Source organism: Trachemys scripta, chromosome 22, assembly GCF_013100865.1.
Source record: "Trachemys scripta elegans isolate TJP31775 chromosome 22, CAS_Tse_1.0, whole genome shotgun sequence".
In the NCBI taxonomy this organism is placed as follows: Eukaryota; Metazoa; Chordata; order Testudines; family Emydidae; genus Trachemys; species Trachemys scripta.
In genome coordinates, this window is record NC_048319.1 from 16363630 (window position 1) to 16384640 (window position 21011).

The 21011-nt window shown below is 43.2% G+C and overlaps 1 protein-coding gene across 5 annotated transcripts in view; it reads left to right on the forward strand.

Moving 5' to 3' along the window:
- Positions 1-20636, forward strand: part of RANBP3 (RAN binding protein 3) — a 151774-nt gene extending 131138 nt beyond the window's left edge. For all 5 annotated transcript variants that reach the window (XM_034755051.1, XM_034755048.1, XM_034755050.1 and 2 more), the window contains 2 exons: positions 9552-9732; positions 18086-20636. In XM_034755051.1, coding sequence (XP_034610942.1) covers positions 9552-9732; positions 18086-18129 — 225 coding nt within the window. In that variant the 3' untranslated portion in view covers positions 18130-20636. The remainder of the gene's footprint in view (positions 1-9551; positions 9733-18085) is intronic.
- The last annotated feature ends 375 nt before the right edge of the window (positions 20637-21011 follow it).

Sequence of the window (21011 nt, forward strand, 5' to 3'; positions counted from 1 at the left end):
TGTTTGTTTCTCCTCGATAAACCCCGTCCCCTTCCCCCCAGTTCACTCTACTTCCCTGTAAGCTAACCACCCTCCCCTCCCCCCTTCAAGCACCGCTTGCAGAGGCAATAAAGTCATTGTTACTTCATGTTCATGCATTCTTTATTAATTCATCACACAACTAGGGGGATAACTGCCAAGGTAGCCCAGGAGGGGGTGGGGGAGGAGTGAAGGACAAGGACACACTGCAGTATAAAACTTTAACTCTTATTGAAGGCCAGCCTTCTGATGCTTGGACAATCATCTGGGGTGGAGTGGCTGGGTGGCTGGAGGCCCCCCCACCACGTTCTTGGGCGTCTGGGTGAGGAGGCTATGGAACTTGGGGAGGAGGGCTGTTGGTTACACAGGGGCTGTAGCGAAGGTCTCTGCTCCTGCTGCCTTTCCTGCAGCTCAACCATACGCTGGAGCATATCAGTTTGATGCTCCAGCAGCCGGAGCATCAACTCTTGCCTTCTGTCTGCAAGCTGACGCCACCTATCTTCTTCAGCCCGCAACTTGCTCTGTTCATCCCGCGATTCAGCCCGCCACCTCTCCTCTCGCTCATACTGTGCTTTTCTGTAGTCTGACATTGACTGCCTCCACGCATTCTGCTGTGCTCTATCAGCGTGGGAGGACATCTGGAGCTCCAAGAACATATCATCCCGAGTCTGCCGTTTTCTCCTTCTAATCTTCACTAGCCTCTGTGAAGGAGAAACATTTGCAGCTGGTGGAGGAGAAGGGAGAGGTGGTTAAAAAAGACACATTTTAGAGAACAGTGGGTACACTCTTTCACGTTAAATTTTGCTGTTCACATTACACAGCACATGTGCTTTCGTTACAAGGTCGCATTTTTCCTCTTATATTGAGGGCCTGCCGGTTTCGTGTGAGAGATCACTCACGCAGTGCCAGGCAACAGAATTCGGCTTGCAGGCAGCCATGGTAAGCCACAGTCTTTTGGCTTTTTTAACCTTCATAACATGTGGGAATGGTTTCAAACAGCAGTGCCCTCATTTCCCATACCAAGCACCCGTTGGGTTGGCCATTTAAAATGGATTTGCAATGTAAAAGGAGGGGCTGCGGTTTCCAGGTTAATATGCAGCACAAACCCAACTAACCCCCCTCCCCCACACACACACAATTCTCTGGGATGATCATTTCACCCCTTCCCCCCCCACACCCCACCCCCACCGTGTGGCTAACAGCGGGGAATATTTCTGTTCAGCTGAGCAGGAACAGGCATCTCTGAATGTCCCCTTAATAAAATCGCCCCATTTCAACCAGGTGACCGTGAATGATATCACTCCCTTGAGGATAACAAAGAGAGATAAGGAATGGATGTTGTCTGCATGCCAGCAAACACCGGGACCATACGCTGTCATGCTTTGTTATTCAGTGATTCCAGACTACATGCTACTGGCCTGGCATGGTAAAGTGTCCTACCATGGCGGACGGGATAAGGCAGTCCTCCCCAGAAACCTTTTGCAAAGGCTTTGGGAGTACATCAAGGAGAGCTTTCTGGAGATGTCCCTGGAGGATTTCCGCTCCATCCCCATACACGTTAACAGACTTTTCCAGTAGCTGTACTGGCTGTGATTGCCAGGGCAAATTAATCATTAAACACGCTTGCTTTTAAATCATGTGTAATATTTACAAAGGTACACTCACCAGAGGTCCCTTGTGCGCCCTCAGGGTCTGGGAGCATGCCTTGGGTGAGTTCGGGGGTTACTGGTTCCAGGTCCAGGGTGATAAACATATCCTGGCTGTTGGGGAAACCGGTTTCTCCGCTTCCTTGCTGTGAGCTATCTTCATTGTCTTCATCATCATCATCTTCCTCGTATCCCGAACCCGCTTCACTGTTGCGTGATTCTCCATTGATGGAGTCAAAGCACAGGGTTGGGGTAGTGGTGGCTGCACCCCCTAGCATGGCATGCAGCTCCGCGTAGAAGCAGCATGTCTGCGGCTCTGCCCCGTATCTTCCGTTTGCCTCTCTGGCTTTGTGGTAGGTTTGCCTTAGCCCCTTAATTTTCACGCTGTGCGTCCCTGTTATGGCCTCTGTCCTTCATGGCCTTTGAGACTTTTTCTAATATTTTGCCATTTCGTTTACTGCTACGGAGTTCAGCTAGCACTGATTCGTCTCCCCATATGGCGAGCAGATCCCGTACCTCCCGTTCGGTCCATGCTGGAGCTCTTTTGCGATCCTGGGACTCCATCATGGTTACCTGTGCTGATGAGCTCTGCGTGGTCACCTGTGCTCTCCACGCTGGGCAAACAGGAAATGAAATTCAAAAGTTCGCGGGGCTTTTCCGGTCTACCTGGTCAGTGCATCTGAGTTGAGAGTGCTGTCCAGAGTGGTCACAATGAAGCACTGTGGGATAGCTCCCGGAGGCCAATACCGTCTAATTCCGTCCACACTACCCCAAATCCGACCCAGAAAGGCCGATTTCAGTGCTAATCCTCTCGTCGGAGGTGGAGTAAAGAAAAAAAGGGCTTCGTCGTGTGGACGTGTCCAGGCTTAATTCGATTTAATGCTGCTAAATTCGACCTAAACTCGTAGTGTAGACCAGGCCATCGACTGTGCATATTCACACTCCCTGCCCACTTTGCCTAACCCTGCAGAGTCCAAATTAAAATATCTGCATTCTTCGGCATTGGTGGTAGAAGAAACTGAGGCAGCAACAGCATCAAGCCCTCAGAAAACGCTCAAGTGCTAGGCAGGGAGGGCAGAGGACCATGGATGCCGAACCAGTACTACTGCCAGTCAGCATGAGTCCTAAGAGTGTGAATATGCAGAATCCAGCTCAAAGAACTCTGGCTACAAGTAAATAACCTTCATTTATAATTTTATAAAACACCTAGAAGATCATGATATATGACCAACAAAAGAAAATGGCTCCTCGCTAATGTATAAAAAATTATTTGAACTTGCGAGGAACATTGTGGATAGAGGAGAACTGGTTGATAAAATTTAGACTTTCAAAGGTTCTTTGTCAGAGTCCCTCTCAGGAGGCTACTAAAGAATCTAAGTTGTTAAGGTGTAAGTAGCAAAGCATTGTCATGGATAAAAAACTGGCTAAGGGACAGAGGGTGTGGAGGGGAAAAAAGGAATAAATGATCAACTTTCATCATGGCAGGTTAGCAGCAGCATGGCCCACATACCATAGTAGGACTGGTGGTGTTTGATGTAAGTGATCTATAAAAGATGGTGAGCAGTGAAGTGACAATTTGTAGATGACAAAATTACATAGCAAAAAGAACGAGGATCACTTGTGGCACCTTAGAGACTAACAAATTTATTTGAGCATAAGCTTTCGTGGGCTAAAGCCCACTTCATCAGATGCATGCAGTGGAAAATACAGTAGGAATATATATATATATATATATATATATATATATATATATATAATTACACACAGAGAACATGAAAAAATGTGTGGAAGCAGAGAACGAACTGTCATGCATTGCATCCCCTTCCAGTCAGTTCTTTCTCTGCTTCCACAAATGGGTGTTGCCATACCAACTCGAATGAGACTAATCAAATAAGGTGGGCTATTAGCAAGAGAAAAAAAAGTGTAGTGATAATCAAGATGGCCCATTTCAAACAGTTGACAAGAAGGTGTGAGTAACAGTAGGCGGAAAATTAGCACGGGGAAATAGTTTAATTTGTGTAATGACTCACTCATAAATGAACCACTCCCAGTCTTTATTCAAGTCTAATTTAATGGTGTCCATTTTGAAAATTAATTCCAGTTCTGCAGTTTCTCCGACTGGTTTTTGAATGTTATAATTCTTGACATCTGATTTGTGTCCATTTATTCTTTTGCGTAGAGTCTGTCCAGTTTGGCCAGTGTACATAGCAGAGGGCATTGCTGGTACATGATGGCATCACATTACATTGGTGAAGGCCGTCAAGAATTATAACATTCAAAAACCAGTTGGAGAACACTTCAACCTCCCTAGTCACTCTATTACAGACCTAAAAGTTGCAATTTTTCAATAAAAAACTTCAAAAACAGACTCCAACAAGAAACTGCAGAATTGAAATTAATTTGCAAAATGGACACTATTAAATTAGGCTTGAATAAAGACTGGGAGTGGATGAGTCATTACACAAACTAAACTATTTCCCCATGCTAATTTTTCCCCTACTGTCACTCACACCTTCTTGTCAACTGTTTGAAATGGGCCATCCTGATTATCACTACAAATTTTTTTTTTCTCCTGCTAATAGCCCACCTTATTCAATTAGTCTCATTAGAGTTGGTCTGGCAACACCCATTTTTTCATGTTCTCTGTGTATGTATATATATTTTCCACTGCATGCGTCTGATGAAGTGGGTTTTAGCCCACGAAAGCTTATGCTCAAATAAATTTGTTAGTCTCTAAGGTGCCACAAGTACTCCTCGTTCTTTTTGCTGATACAGACTAACATGGCTACCACTCTGAAACCTGTCACCAAAAATTACTTAGGTTACTCTAGGCCAGAGAAGACTATGAGGAAGTTATTATTTATTATTTGTATTACTATAGCATCTAGGAGCCCCCGTCATGGACCAGGAATCCATTGTGCTAAGAGCTGTACAGAAACAACAAAAAGACATGATTCCTGCCCCAAAGAGCTTACAGCCGAGTCTAAGTATTAAGTCGAGACAACACATGGAGACAGATGGGGGAGTACAAGGAAACAATGAGACAATATTGGTCAGCATGATAGGCAGTTGTCTCTGCACACCCGCAGCCCAACAGTTGTCAAGTTTTTTGTAGGCTTCATGGCAAAGAGTTTTGAGGAGGGTTTTAAAGGAGGATAATGAGGGATAGCATGGGAGAAAGCACCAAAGAAGTTAGTGGGCATTACAATGGCAGATTAAATTCATTGTCAATAAATGCAAAGTAATGCACACTGAAGTGAATAATTTGAACTATTTATACATCTTACAGGGTTGTAACTTAATTGCATCCGTTCAAGAAAAAGAGCTGGGCATCATTATGGAGCGCTCAGTGGAAACTTCTGCCCAAAGAAATTTGAGAATAACAAAATGGACATATAAAAATAAAACTCCTTGCCTTAAATAACGTGTTCAGTACTGATCAATAGATCTCAGAAGGAATATTGCAGAATTTGGGGAGGGTTCAAAGATGGCTGACAAGAATAATTAGGGCCCTGTGTTCCCTTTAAGCTGAGCGGTCACGTGGCCGCCCAGGAGTGAGTCAAGTGCTGTGCATTTGATTAGCAGAGCTGCACAGATCCGGCGGCGTGTTCAGGTGCACCCCCCTTCCTTCTCTCCCCCCCCCCCACCTGCTCTATGGCCATGTTGCTCCTGCCCTCTGCCTTGGAGCCCCTGGGGGGACAGGGCTCAGGAGAGCTTCTGGTAGCTGCTGTGGTCTGAACAACAAGCTTTCTGGTGAGTGCCTTAAAGAGATGGTGCATGGTCTCTCATAGACTTCCCCAGCAGCCAGCACACACACTCTGTCTCTGTGTCTCTCTCTCACACTTACACTCACTCTGTCTTACCAGGTTCAATTATCGCTGGGATTCATGGTCTGTTACTGTCCAGTTTTTAAGGTCCCAGCCACTTTCAGCTTTTTTACGCACGTGACTTTATAAATTGTATCCTTGCGACAGCAGGGCTTTCAGCTGCCAGTATGGATAATATCCACTGAATAGTTAGTTTTGAAACGACTACAACTCCTCTTGTTTTGGAACATAAGGCAGCCATTAATTCTTGGGAGTGTGCAAGAATGTCAGAGACAGCATACTGGCCTTCATGAATCACAGGTCTGATCTAGTGTGGCAATTCTGTTATTAAATGTGTTTTGTTAGAGATTTAAGGTTTTTTAGAGATACATGATAAAAATAATCACAATCAAGTCATTTTAGTAACAAATATGTGTACTAGATGTATGACTGAAAATCCAGACAGATGGTTTGGGGTTCTTTAAAGGGTGAAGACTTCCCTTTGTAAAGAAAGTATAAGCGTAAATTTAGGCAAAAAAAACTGTGTATTTGGCATGTGGCTTGGTGGCTCTGAGACTCCCCTCTGTGCTCTTTCTTTGTTGCCGTTTCCTCTTGCATACCTTCTTGGGATGAGGGGGGTTGCACGTGGTTTCTTCTGAAGTCAAGCAAAATCATTCCTTCAGTCAGCCATAGGAGGTGATTAGAGAGAATCACTGAGTGCATTCTTCCCTTTGGGAACTAAACATGTCCAGCCCTTGACCACCAACAACACTGTGATTCCACTGCCACTAAATCTCTGACCTGGTCTGAAAACACCCATCTGGATACCAGACCTACTGACTCTGAAATCAACAGTGTAAAATTGCAAAGCAGTGAAGTTACATAAGAACATAAGAATGGCCATACTGGGTCAGACCAACGGTCCATCCATCCCAGTATCCTGTCTGCCGACAGTGGCCAATGCCAGGTGCCCCAGAGGGCGTGAACCTAACAGGTAATGATCAAGTAATCTCTCTCCTGCCATCCTTCTCCACCCTCTGACAAACAGAGGCTAGGGACACCATTCCTTACCCATCCTGGCTAATAGCCATTAATGGACTTAACCTCCATGAATTTATCCAGTTCTTTTTTAAACCCGGTTATAGTCCTAGCCTTCACAACCTCCTCAGGCAAGGAGTTCCACAGGTTGATTGTGCGCTGTGTGAAGAACTTCCTTTTATTTGTTTTAAACCTTCTGCCCATTCATTTCATTTGGTGGCCCCTAGTTCTTATATTATGGGAACAAGTAAATAACTTTTCCTTATTCACTTTCTCCACACCACTCATGATTTTATATACCTCTATCATATCTTCCCTTAGTCTCCTCTTTTCCAAGCTGAAAAGTCCTAGCCTCTTTAATCTCTGCTCATATGTGACCTGTTCCAAACCCCTAATCATTTTAGTTGCCCTTCTCTGAACTTTTTCTAATGCCAGTATATCTTTTTTGAGATGAGGAGACCACATCTGTACGCAGTATTCAAGATGTGGGCATACCATGGATTTATATAAGGGCAATAAGATATTCTCTGTCTTATTCTCTATCCCCTTTTTAATGATTTCTAACATCCTGTTTGCTTTTTTGACTGCCGCTGCACATTGCATGGACGTCTTCAGAGAACTATCCTCAATGACTCCAAGACTTCTTCCCTGATTAGTTGTAGCTAAATTAGCCCCCATCATACTGTATATATAGTTGGGGTTATTTTTTCCAATGTGCGTTACTTCACATTTATCCACATTAAATTTCTCTGCCATTTTGTTGCCCAATCACTTAGTTTTGTGAGATCTTTTTGAAGTTCTTCACAGTCTGCTTTGGTCTTAACTATCTTGAGCAGTTTAGTATCATCTGTAAACTTTGCCACATCACTATTTACCCCTTTCTCCAGATCATTTATGAATAAGTTGAATAGGATTGGTCTGAGGATTGACCCTTGGGGAACACCATTAGTTACCCCCCTCCATTCTGAAAATTTACCATTTATTCCTACCCATTGTTTCCTGTCTTTTAACCAGTTCTCAATCCATTAAAGGATCTTCCCTCTTATCGCATGACAACTTAATTTACATAAGAGCCTTTGGTGAGGGACCTTGTCAAAGGCTTTCTGGCAATCTAAGTACCCTATGTCCACTGGATCCCCCTTGTCCACATGTTTGTTGACCCCTTCAAAGAACTCTAATAGATTAGTAAGACATGATTTCCCTTTACAGAAACCATGTTGACTTTTGCCCAACAATTTATGTTCTTCTCTGTGTCTGACAATTTTATTCTTTACTATTGTTTCAACTAATTTGCCCGGTACTGATGTTAGACTTACCAGTCTGTAATTGCCAGGATCACCTCTAGAGCCCTTTTTAAATATTGGCGTTACATTAGCTATCTTCCAGTCATTGGGTACAGAAACTGATTTAAAGGACAGGTTACAAACCATAGTTAATAGTTCTCAAATTTCACATTTGAGAACTCTTGGGTGAATGCCATCTGATCCCTGTGACTTGTTACTGTTAAGTTTATCAATTAATTCCAAAACCTCCTCTAAATGACACTTCAATCTGCGACAATTCCTCAGATTTGTCACCTGCAAAGGACGGCTCAGGTTTGGGAATCTCCCTAACATCCTCAGCGGTGAAGACTGAAGCAAAGAATTCATTTAGTTTCTCTGCAATGACTTTATCATCTTTAAGTGCTCCTTTTTTTATCTCGATTGTCACGGGGCCCCACTGGTTGTTTCGATGGCTTCCTGCTTCTGATGTACTTAAAAGACATTTTGTTATTACCTTTTGAGTTTTTGGCTAGCTCTTCTTTAAACTCCTTTTTGGCTTTTTTTATTACATTTTTTACACTTAATTTGGCAGTGTTATGCTCCTTTCTATTTACTTCACTAGGATTTGACTTCCACTTTTTAAAAGATGCCTTGCAGGGATTTCACTCTAGTCACTGTACCTTTTAATTTCTGTTTAACTAACCTCCTCATTTTTGCATGGTTCCCCTTTCTGAAATTAAATGCCACAGTGTTGGGCTGCTGAGGTGTTCTTCCCACCACAGGAATGTTAAATGTTGTTATATTATGATCACTATTTTCAAGCAGTCCTGTTATAGTTACCTCTTGGACCAGTCCTGCGCACCACTCAGGACTAAATTGAGAATTGCCTCTCCCCTGGTGGGTCCTGTACCAGCTGCTCCAAGTAGCAGTCATTTAAAGTATCAAGAAATTTTGTCTCTGCATTTCGTTCTGAGGTGACATGTACCCAGTCAATATGGGGATAATTGAAATCTCCCACTATTGAGTTCTTTATTTTGATAGCCTCTCTAATCTGCCTTAGCATTTCATCGTCACTATCACTGTCCTGGTCAGGTGGTCGATGATAGATCCCTACTGTTATATTCTTATTATAGCATGGAATTACTATCCATAGAGATTCTGTGGAACATGTGGATTCATTTAAGATTTTTACTTCATATGATTCTGCATTTTCTTTCACATATAGTGCTCTCCCCCACCCCCGCCGCACGACCTGTTCTGTCCTTCCGATATATTTTGTACCCCGGAATGATTGTGTCCCATTACTTGTCCTCACTCCACTAGGTTTCTGTGATGCCTATTATATCAATATCCTCCTTTAACACGAGGCACTCTAGTTCACCCATCTTATTATTTAGACTTCTAGCATTTGTGTACAAGCACTTTAAAAACTTGTCACTGTTTATTTGTCTGCCCTTTTCTGATGTGTCAGATTCTTTTTTATATGAATGTTTCTCGTCTGATCTGGCCCACACTTTATCCTCTTCCATCCGCTCCACCTGACTAAAACCTAGAGAATCTCTATCAATAAACTCTCCTCTAAGAGAAGTCTCTGTCCGATCCACATGCTCCTCTGCAGCAATCAGCTTTCCCCCATCTCTTCGTTTAAAAACTACTCTGCAACCTTTTTAATGTTAAGTTAAGTTTGGTAGGAATGTTTTGCTCTGTATAAGAGGTTGCATAGAATAAAACATTTGTAAACTTTTAAAATCTTATTTGTTTGATATTTTAAAAATCCATAGGCAAGCTCTAAAGATACAGGACAGCTGTATGCTGCATTACACCATCGGATCTTGGCTCTACGGTGTAGAGTGGAACAAGAGCAAGAAGCTAAGATCACAGCACCTGAGCCAGAGGTAACACAATCAAATGAAGAAGATAGTGATGATGATGTCATTGCTCCTTCAGGATCAGCTGGAAGTGGTAAGCAAGAAAATGTGCTAAACTTTCTAGTTTCCCGTACTGTTCTCCCGTTGTACTTAAACAAAGAAAACTGCATGACTGTTCCATTGCCTAACTGTCTTAGGGCTTGTCTTCACTACCCGCCTGGATCGGTGGGTAGAAATCGATCTCTCAGGGATCGAATTATCGCATCTCGTCAGGACGCGACAATCGATCCCCGAATCGACGCGCATACTCCACCAGCCCAGGTAGGAGTAAGCGCCGTCGACGGGGGAGCCGCAGCGGTCGATTTGCCGCCGTCCTCACAGCGGGGTAAGTCGGATCAGATACATCGAATTCAGCTACGCTATTCACGTAGCTGAATTTGCGTATCTTAAATCGATTCCCCCCCCCCCCCCCAGTGTAGACCTAGCCTTTGTTATATTCATGAGTGTTTGTGGTATAGGGTCCATGACATGAACTAAGCTGTGGTCACAGCCAACTCTTCCAGTCACGTAGTAAAAATCCCTTCACATTTGTCACATCCCTCTAAATGGATATTGAAAAGTTCCCTGCATGGCTTGGCACAGAGGGTCCCCAGTGGGGCTGTCGCCTAATTACAAGATATTAATTAGTTCAGCATTGCCCACTCTCATTAGTTTAATTGTTTTTTGGGGGTGTTAAGTGTTGTCATGAATTTAATTTCTGCCTTCAACCTAGTGAAATGTTGTCCTTACCCAAAAAGTCCAGAGAAGAGCAACAAAAATGATTACAGGTCTAGAAAACATGACCTATGAGGGAAGACTGAAAAAACTGGATTTGTTTAGTCTGCAGCAGAGAAGACTGAGAGGGAACATGATAACACTTTTCAAGTACATAAAAGGTTGTTACAAAGAGGAGGGAGAAAAATTATTCTCGTTAACCTCTGAGGATAGGACAAGAAGCAATGGGCTTAAATTGCAGCAAGGGCATTTTAGGTTGGACATTAGGAAAAACTTCCTAACTCTCAGGGTGGTTAAGCACTGGAATAAATTGCCTAGGGAGGTTGTGGACTCTCCATCATTGGAGGTTTTTAAGAGCAGGTTGGACAACACCTGTCAGGGATGGTCTCCATCAGGGGTCGGCAACCTTTCAGAAGTGGTGTGCTGAGTCTTCATTTATTCACTTTAAATTAAAGTTTCGCATGCCAGTAATACCCTTTAATGTTTTTTAGAAGGTCTCTCTCTATAAGTCTATATTATATAACTAAACTATTGTTATATGTAAAGTAAACAAGGTTTTCAAAATGTTTAAGAAGCTTCATTTAAAATGAAATTAAAATGCTTATCTTACGCCGCCAGCCTGCTCAGCCCACTGTAAGCCTGGGGTTCTGTTCACCTAGGCCGGCAGCGGACTGAGTGGGGCCTGCGGCTGGGACGCTGGCTGGCAAGGGGCCGGCAGCCGGAACCCCAGACCTGGGGGTGGGGGGGGTTCAGGGGTCAGGGCAGAGGGCTGGGAGTGTTGGGGGATGCAGGGCAGAAGGCTGGGTGTGTGTGGAGGATTCAGGGATCAGGGCAGAGGGCTAGGGTGCTCAGCTCGTAGGGGTGCTCCCAGGGCACAGCACAGAGTCAGAACACGTAGGGACTAGCCTGTCTTCGCCAGGCAGCATCACCAATGGGACTTTAAATGGCCCGGTCGGTGGTGCTGACCAGAGCCACTGTGACCCAGTGCCTTACGTTCTGCAACCCAGTACTGGGTCGCAACCCGCATTTTGAAAACCACTGGACTAGATGACCTCTTGAGGTCCCTTCCAGTCGTATGATTCTATGAAAATGATGACCATCTCCCATTGTTTCCAGTGGGCTGAATCCAGGCTGACCTTAGGGAAAATGGTGGCCCTTTAGTCACCTTGTGAGGGCCGGTCAGGAAACAGGAAAATACAAAGAAGTGGGTAATGGTACTGTGGGGGCAGGTGGGAGTGTGGCTGTATTGGGAAATAGGCAGGAGTCAGAGGAAATGGGGTTGGGGAGACATGAAGGAGACTAAAGGGTGGGAAGCCACGGGAGGAGGGGCCATTTCAGGATTCCTGGATGGGAGCCAGCTATGTTCTGTCTTCCTATAGCTGGAAACCTCGCCTCCTTTTGCTTCTGCCAGTTCTGCAGCCGGTCTCATGATAGAAAATAGCAAGGATGATTTGCAGCAGAGGCTGGGTTTGGAACAGCAGCTCTGTGCTGGCAGAATGCAAGGCTCAACGTTTTAAATGTCTATACACAAATGCAGTGAGTATGGGGAACAAAAAGGAAGAATTGGCAGTCATTAGAACATAAGCTAAATTATGAATTAATTGGCATCACAGAGATTTGGTTGGATAAATCTCATGACTGACATAGGTATACAGGGGAATAGCTTACAGGGGAAGCAGTAGATGTGGTATATCTTGACTTTAGTAAGGCGTTTGATACAGTCTCGCATGACCTTCTCATAAACAAACTAGGAAAATGCAACCTAGATGGAGCTACTATAAAGTGGGTGCATAACTGGTTGGAAAATTGTTCCCAGAGAGTAGTTAGTAGTGGTTCACAGTCATGCTGGAAGGGCGTAACGAGTGGGGTCCTGCAGGGATCAGTTCTGGGTCCAGTTCTGTTCAATATCTTCATTAGCGATTTAGATAATGGCATAGAAAGTACATTTATAAAGTTTGCGGACGATACCAAGCTGGGAGGGGTTGCAAGTGCTTTGGAAGATAGGATTAAAATTCAAAATGGTCTGGACAAACTGAAGAAATGGTCTGAAGTAAATAGGATGAAATTCAATGAGGACAATGCAAAGTACTCCACTTAGGAAGGAACAATCAGTTGCACACATACAAAATGGGAAATGACAGCCTAGAAAGGAGTACTGCAGAAAGGGATCTGGGGGTCATACTAAAGGGATCTGGGGATCACAAACTAAATCTGAGTCAAGACTGTAACGCTGTTGCAAAAAAAGCAAACATCATTCTGGGATGTATTAGCAGGAGTATTATAAGCAGGACACGAGTAATTCTACTGCTCTACTCCGTGCTGATTAGACCTCAACTGGAGAGAGTATTGGGTCTGGTTCTGGGCACCACATATCAGGAAAGATGTGGACAAATTGGAGAAAGTCCTGAGAAGAGCAACAAAAATGATTAAAGGCCTAGAAAACATGACCTGTGAGGGAAGAGCAAAAAAATTGGGTTTGTTTAGTCTGCAGAAGAGAAGACTGAGAAGGGGACATGATAACAGTTTTCAAGTACATAAAAGGTTGTTACAAGGAGGAGGGAGAAAAATTGTTCTTCTTAGCCTCTGAGGATAGGACAAGAAGTAATGGGCTTAAATTGCAGCAAGGGGGTGGTTTAGGTTGGATATTAGGAAAAACTTCCTAACTGTCAGAGTTGTTAAGCACTGGAATAAATTGCCTAGGGAGGTTGTGGAATCTCCATCATTGGAGTTTTTTAAGAGCAGGTTGGACAAACACCTGTCAGGGCGTTTGTCTAGAAAGATAATACTTAGTCCTGCCTTGACTTGAGTGCAGGGAACTGGACTAGATGATCTCTCGAGGTCCCTCCCAGTTCTATGATTCTTCAGGAAAGCTGGGAAAAAAGGGAAGAGGTGGATTGCATTATACATCAAGAATATATATATACTTATCCAGAGATCCAAAAGGAGGTGTGAGGCACACAGTTGAAAGGCTGAGTAAATATAAAACCGGGGGGAAAATAGGGTGACATCAAAGTAGGGGTCTACTGTAGACCACCAAATCAGGAGGAGGAAGTGAATTAAACATTTCTAAAACAAATAACAGAAATAGCCAAAACACAAGACCTGGTAGTAATGGAGGACTTTACTTTTTCAACAGGTGTCTGGGTAGTTAATTCAGCAAAACGCAAAGTGTCCAAAAGTTCTTAGAATGTATCAGGGACAATGTTTTGTTTCAGAAAGTGGAGGAAGTAACCGGGGGAAAGCCATTTTAGACTTGATTCTGACTAATAGGGAGGAATTGTTTGCGAATCTGAAGGTGGAAGGCAATTTGGGTGAAAGTGATCACGAAAATGATAGATTGCATAATTATAAGAAAAGGAAGGAGTGATAGCAGAATAAGGACAACTGACTTAAAAAAAGCAGACTTTAACAATCTGAGAGAACTGGTAGGATGCGGTCCCAAGGGAAGAAAACCTTAGATATAAAGGCATTCAGGAGAGCTGGCAGTCTCTCAAGGAGACAATATTAAATGCAAAACTTCTAACTATTGTGATGCGAAGGAAATATAGGAAGAGGCCAATATGGCTCTATCAGGAGCTCTTTAATGACCCAAAAATCAAAAGGAAATTCTACAAAAAGTGGAAATATGGACAAATTGTCAAGAGGAGTTAAAAAAAAAAACAAAAACAAAAAAAAACAGCACAAGCATGTAGGGACAAAATCAGAAAGGCTAAGGCACAAAAAGCTACAGCACACCTAGCATTAGCTGAAACAATCTCAGAACCATTAGCAGTTATCTTGAAGAACTCATGGAGGACAGGTGACGTCCCAGAGGACTGGAGAAGAGTAAACGAAGTACCCATGTTTAAAAGGGGGATCAAAGAGGACCTGGGGAATTAGATTAGTCACCCTAACTTTGCAACCTGTAAAGATACTGTAAGAAATTATTAAACAATCAATAAAAAGAACAGGAGTACTTGTGGCACCTTAGAGACTAACAAATTTATTAGAGCATAAGCTTTCGTGGACTACAGCCCACTTCTTCAGATGCATATAGAGTGAAACATATATTGAGGAGATATATATACACACATACAGAGAGCATGAACAGGTGGGAGTTGTCTTACCAACTCTGAGAGGCCAATTAAGTAAGAGAAAAAAACTTTTGAAGTGATAATCAAGATAGCCCAGTACAGACAGTGTAAGAAGTGTGAGAATACTTACAAGGGGAGGTAGATTCAATGTTTGTAATGACTCAGCCATTCCCAGTCCTTATTCAATCCTGAGTTGATTGTATCTAGTTTGCATATCAATTCCAGCTCAGCAGTCTCTCATTGGAGTCTGTTTTTGAAGTTTTTCTGTTGTAAGATAGCCACCCACAGGTCTGTCATTGAATGGCCAGACAGGTTAAAGTGTTCTCCCACTGGTTTTTGAGTATTATGATTCCTGATGTCAGATTTGTATCCATTAATTCTTTTGCGGAGAGACTGTCCGGTTTGGCCAATGTACATGGCAGAGGGGCATTGCTGGCACATGATGGCATATATCACATTGGTAGATGTGCAGGTGAACGAGCCCCTGATGGTATGGCTGATGTGATTAGGTCCTATGATGATGTCACTTGAATAGATATGTGGACAGAGTTGGCATCGGGCTTTGTTACAAGGACAGGTTCCTGGGTCAGTGTTTTTGTTCAGTGATGTGTGGTTGCTGGTGAGTATTTGCTTTAGGTTGCAGGGTTGTCTGTAAGCGAGGACAGGTCTGTCTCCCAAGATCTGTGAGAGTAAAGGATCATCTTTCAGGATAGGTTGTAGATCTCTGATGATACGCTGGAGAGGTTTTAGTTGGGGGCTGAAGGTGACAGCTAGTGGTGTTCTGTTATTTTCTTTGTTGGGCCTGTCTTGTAGGAGGTGACTTCTGGGTACTCATCTGGCTGTCAATCTGTTTTTTCACTTCAGCAGGTGGGTATTGTAGTTTTAAGAATGCTTGATAGAGATCTTGTAGGTGCTTGTCTCTATCTGAGGGATTGGAGCAAATGCGGTTATATCTTAGAGCAGGTGGGTATTGTAGTTTTAAAAATGCTTGATAGCGATCTTGTAGGTGCTTGTCTCTATCTGAGGGATTGGAGCAAATGCGGTTATATCTTAGAGCTTGGCTGTAGACAATGGATCGTGTGGTGTGACCTGGATGGAAGCTGGAGACATGTAGGTAAGTGTAGCGGTCAGTAGGTTTCCGGTATAGGGTGGTATTTATGTGACCATCGCTTATTAGCACAGTAGTGTCCAGGAAATGGACCGCTTGTGTGGATTGATCTAGGCTGAGGTTGATGGTGGGATGGAAATTATTGAAATCATGGTGAAATTCCTCAAGGGCTTCTTTTCCATGGGTCCAGATGATGAAGATGTCATCCATGTAGCGCAAGTAGAGGAGGGGCGTTACGGGACGAGAGCTAAGGAAGCGTTGTTCCAAGTCAGCCATAAAAATGTTGGCATACTGTGGGGCCATGCGGGTACCCATAGCAGTGCCGCTGACTTGAAGGTATATATTGTCCCCAAATGTGAAATAGTTGTGGGTGAGGACAAAGTCACAAAGTTCAGCCACCAGGTTAGCTGTGACATTATCGGGGATACTGTTCCTGATAGCTTGTAGTCCATCTTTGTGTGGAATATTGATGTAGAGGGCTTCTACGTCCATAGTGGCCAGGATGGAGTTTTCTGGAAGATCACCGATGGATTGTAGTTTCCTCAGGAAGTCAGTGGTGTCTCGAAGATAGCTGGGAGTGCTGGTAGCGTCGGGTCTGAGGAGAGAGTCTACATAACCAGACAAGCCTGATGTTAGGGTGCCAATGCCTGAGATGATGGGGTGTCCAGGATTTCCAGGTTTATGGATCTTGGGTAGCAAATAGAATACCCCTGGTCGGGGTTCTAGGCATGTGTCTGTACAGATTTGTTCCTGTGCTTTGTCAGGGAGTTTTTTTAGCAGATGGTGTAGTTTCTTTAGGTAATCCTCAGTGGGATCAGAGGATAATGGCCTGTAGAATGTGGTGTTAGAGAGCTGTCTAGCAGCCTCTTGGTCATATTCCAATTATTGATGATGACAACAGCACCTCCTTTGTCAGCCTTTTTGATTATGATGTCAGGGTTGTTTCTGAGGCTGTAGATGGCGTTGTGTTCAGCATGGCTGAGGTTATGGGGCAAGTGATGTTGCTTTTCCACAATTTCAGCCTTTGCACATTGACGGAAGCAATCTATGTAGAAATCCAGTCTGTTGTTTCGACCGTCCAGAGGAGTCCACGCAGAATCCTTATTTTTGTAGTGCTGGTAGGGGGGATTCTGTGGGTTAGTATGCTGTTCAGAGGCATTTTGGAAATATTCTTTGAGTTGGAGACATCAAAAGTAGGATTCTAGGTCACCGCAGAACTGTATCATGTTCCTGGGTCTGGAGGGACAAAAGGAGAGGCCCCGAGATTGGACAGACTCTTCTGCTGGGCTAAGAGTATAGCTGAAAAGATTAACAATATTGCTGGGTGGGTTAAGGGAATTACTGTTGTGGCTGCTTGTGGCATGTAGCAGTTTAGATAGTTTAGTGTCCTTTTTCCTTTGTAGAGAGGCAAAGTTTGTCTTGTAAATGGCTTGTCTAGTTTTTGTAAAGTCTATCCATGAGGAAGTTTGTGTGGAAGGTTGGTTTTTTATGAGAGTATCCAGTTTTGAGAGCTCATTCTTAATCTTTCCCTGTTTGCTGTATAGGATGCTGATCAGGTGGTTTCGCAGTTTCTTTGAGAGTGTGTGACACAGTCTCTCAGCATAGTCTGTGTGATACGTAGATTGTAATGGATTTTTTATCTTTAGTCCTTTTGGTATGATGTCCATCTGCTTGCATTTGGAAAGGAAGATGATGTCTGTCTGTATCTGTATGAGTTTTTTCATGAAGTTGATGGATTTCCACTCCATATGGCTAAATGCAAACAGTCAATGCGTAAGCACCTAGGGGATAATAGAATTATAAGGAATAGCCGGCATGGAGATATCAAGAACAAATCGTGCCGAACCAACCTGATTTCCTTCTTTGATAGAGTTATTGCCCTAGTGGATGGGGGGAAGCAGTAGACATGATATATCTCAATTTTACTAAGGCTTTTGATACAGTCCCACATGACATTCTCATAAGCAAACTAGGGAAAAGTGGCTCCCAAAGTCCCTGCCAACCCTGCATTTCTATGATAAGGTAGAAGGGGGTGAGGGAAGCTTCTCTTTTGGTTCTTCTGGGCGGCCCAGCAAGAACAGGTGGGATATGTGTAATTTTGCAGGGACTGGGTGTGGGGGCTTGATCTGGGAAATGAGGGAATAGGAGAAGCAGAGATTTTTGGCTCTTGTCTCTCACCTTGAAATCCTAAGATTGAGACTCCTCCATAGGCTTCTAAGAGCTGGGTACTCTAGGTCCGGGTTTCTCAACCTTTATGATACCAAGGAGGCTTGCTGCCTTCATAAACTGTGTCAGGGAAATCTTGGGGACTGGTGCCAGTCCACAGACTGGTCGTTGAGAAACACTGGTCTAGTTTATAGGCTGGGGAGAGCGGCATGGAGCACTGATAGCCAGCTGGGATCTTCATTCCATAGTTTGCATCAGAAAATAGCAAAGTAAGTTTTACAGATAAAATAAATATTTCTTGTAACCATGTTCTATTTCTGTTTCAGGTCCTAATGATGAAGGAGATGGGCAGAATATTGGCAGCACATAGCAGCTGTGAGGCCATCTGCCTGCAAGGCTGCTGCAAACACCATCTTGCAGGCACCTCTGTGGATACCCCAGGCCAGCGATTGTTCCAGGCAGTGCTGAAGGCTCCAGGACTTAGGAACTGTGCATCCCTGTTCTGTTTGTTTGGTTTTTTTGGTCTGGATCAGTAGATTCCACAAAAAAAGCAGACTTGGAAACTGCCTGAATGTGGTTTGGGACATGAAAGCTCATCATATTGATGAGCAGAAAAATAACGTTTCCCCTTTTCCTTGTAATTGAAATGGCACATTATGACTTGTCACAGCTTTTCATTGGGACCTTTTGACTGTTTCTTCAGTAGCTCATGTTTTGCAGGCCTCTGAGATAGAACTTTCCAGCACGGTTCCAACTTGAATTCTTCTTTCTTAACCCCCGCTTCTCCCTTTTTAGTTCCTGCTGCCTGCAGAGAAGCTGTGCTCTTCTCTGTTCATGCACTCACTGATTACCCTTCTGGCTTCATTCTCTTTGGATTGCAGAGAGGGCAGCATTTTTTTACCTTAATCCCAATGTAATTTGTGGATACCATTGTCCTTCGTCGGTCGGTCTATACCCAGAGGTTACAAAAAAAGTTGTCTTGACAGGAAAGCCTTGTACTGAGTTAATAAGAAACTTTAAAGTTCACTGGACATTTTGCTAACCCTTTTCTTCTTTCCCCCACTTCCAATATTATTATTTGGGGGTTTATATTGTGCTGATACTTTTTTTATTTTAGATCTGAATAAGATGCTCTTGTGTGTTGAGAAAGTGAAACTATTGTTTTGTACTGTTCTTTTCTGTTACTATTTAAGGGAGAGCTAAGCCACTATAAATAATAGGTGTTGCATACAATTTTTCATAGTAAACTTATGTTCTTGTGGCTGTGATTAAAGCTTAGGATGGCGTACAGATCACACCTTCAGAACAGCTAAAACACAGCTGTCTGCCTTTGGAAGAATGAGATGGGCTCATTTGGTGAGTTGGGTAAGCCATTTCAACAGATCTGTACACAAAAAAGCTGTTCTCATTAAAGGTGTCTACACTGCAGTTAGACACGTGCACTGGCCCATGCTAGCTGACAGGGGCTTGGGCTGGTGGGCTGTGTCATTGCAGTGTAGATGTCTGGAGTCGGGCTGCAGCACGAGCTCTGGGACTCCCAACTCGCAGTGTCTCAGGACTCAGGCTCCAGCCCAAGCCCGGAAGTCTACACTGCAGTGACATAACCCCCCCAGCCTGAGCCTTGGGAGCCCGAGTCAGCTGGCAGAGGCCAGCTGCAGGTTTTATTTGCAGTGTAAACATACCCTCAGTGACTTGAGTCTCAGTTCAGCAAAGTACTTAAGCATTGTGCCTAACTTTAAGCACATGAGTAATCTCATTCACATTAAGGGAATTACTCTTATGCTTAAAATTAGCGCACATGCTTGAGCACTTGCTGAACTGGGGGCCTTAATGGGCAAATCATTTTCTAAACCTCCCTTTCCCTTTCTTGCCTCCTTAGGTTTTGCAGTATGAAGAATTATTGCTAGCTTTGATTAACTTGTGCTGAAGAATGATGAATCCTGTTTTGCCAAATAAAGGCAAAAAAGTGTTTTTCTGTGTAATTCTGAAGGGTTCCTTGTGTAACCAGTTCATTTTGCTTTTGTCATTTTCTAACCTTTCAGCCTCTTGTGTCAAACTCACAATGACTGTGTTTTAGTAACCAATTGATACAATATCTCATTCCTGTCCAGGAAAGATGGAATACATAGCCAGCTAAGAACAGTGTGTAGCCCACTTTCCTATAAATAGCCCCATTTTATTTTATTTTCTCTTATAATTGCATACTCTGTACAAAGTTTTTCATTTATATTGGGAAGATCTAAAATGCATCTTCAAAAAAAAAAAAAAAGAAAGAGGAAGAAGAAATATTTAGTGCAGGAAACCTTGAAAATGGAAACCCAAGAGTTCTTGCAGCACAAAAGCAGCTGGAGAAACCATTCAGATTGATTAAGCAGCCCTTCTAGCTTTTACATTAACGAAAACCCACACTTTTATAGTCAGGAGTCCAAAGTGTATTTAGCTTGTTCTCTTTGTATTTTTCCTGTTGTCAATAGCTAACTGTTGCCAGGGGTTTTAGTTGCTTGTTTTCCTGACTTAGCCCATTGAAGGAACTCCTGATGTTACTCTTTCTGGGGGTGGAAAGGGCTCGGGATTAGCTGTGCCACTGCATTTGTGACCTCTCTGGATTGTCTGCTCATGCAGTCTGTGGGTATTGTTATTTCTCCATAGAGGGAGTTGTATCTTTTGCCATGCACAAGCCGATTGACGCTCTCTTTTCATGCTCCTCACTAGTAGAAATCTGGCAGATTTTTAATCCTCTGCAAGTGTTTATCTGCCCCACACACTTTTGGGAATTCTTTGGTTTGCATTAAGTGATCTTCATTTCTTTTGGACCTTTTTTACATGGATAGTCAAATGAATTTAAAATACTCTCTTCAAATAAACTTTCAAAGTAAAGCTTCTGATTTCCAGCATAAAGATTATTACAGAAGTTCATAAGGTGTCTTTGTTGCAGGGCCTAACTTTGGAATATTAGATGTTACTTCCTGCTCCCAAATGCCACTCCTTTTGGAGGCGTGTGTGTGTAGGGGCTCACTTTCAGGCATTTTACAATAGTGTTACATTGACAAATACATTAACATCCAGGAGAATGGAATAAGCATGCTTTTTTTCATGGGGTGCAGTAGTATTAAACAGTTACCTACAGAGTTTTCTTTAAATCTGGCAGCTGTTTACTGGTAAAACTTGGGTTTCAGCTAAAAGCCTTGCATATATGTTTATAGTATAATAACAACAAAATATTTCATCTTAGTCCAAAATATTATGGTCTAT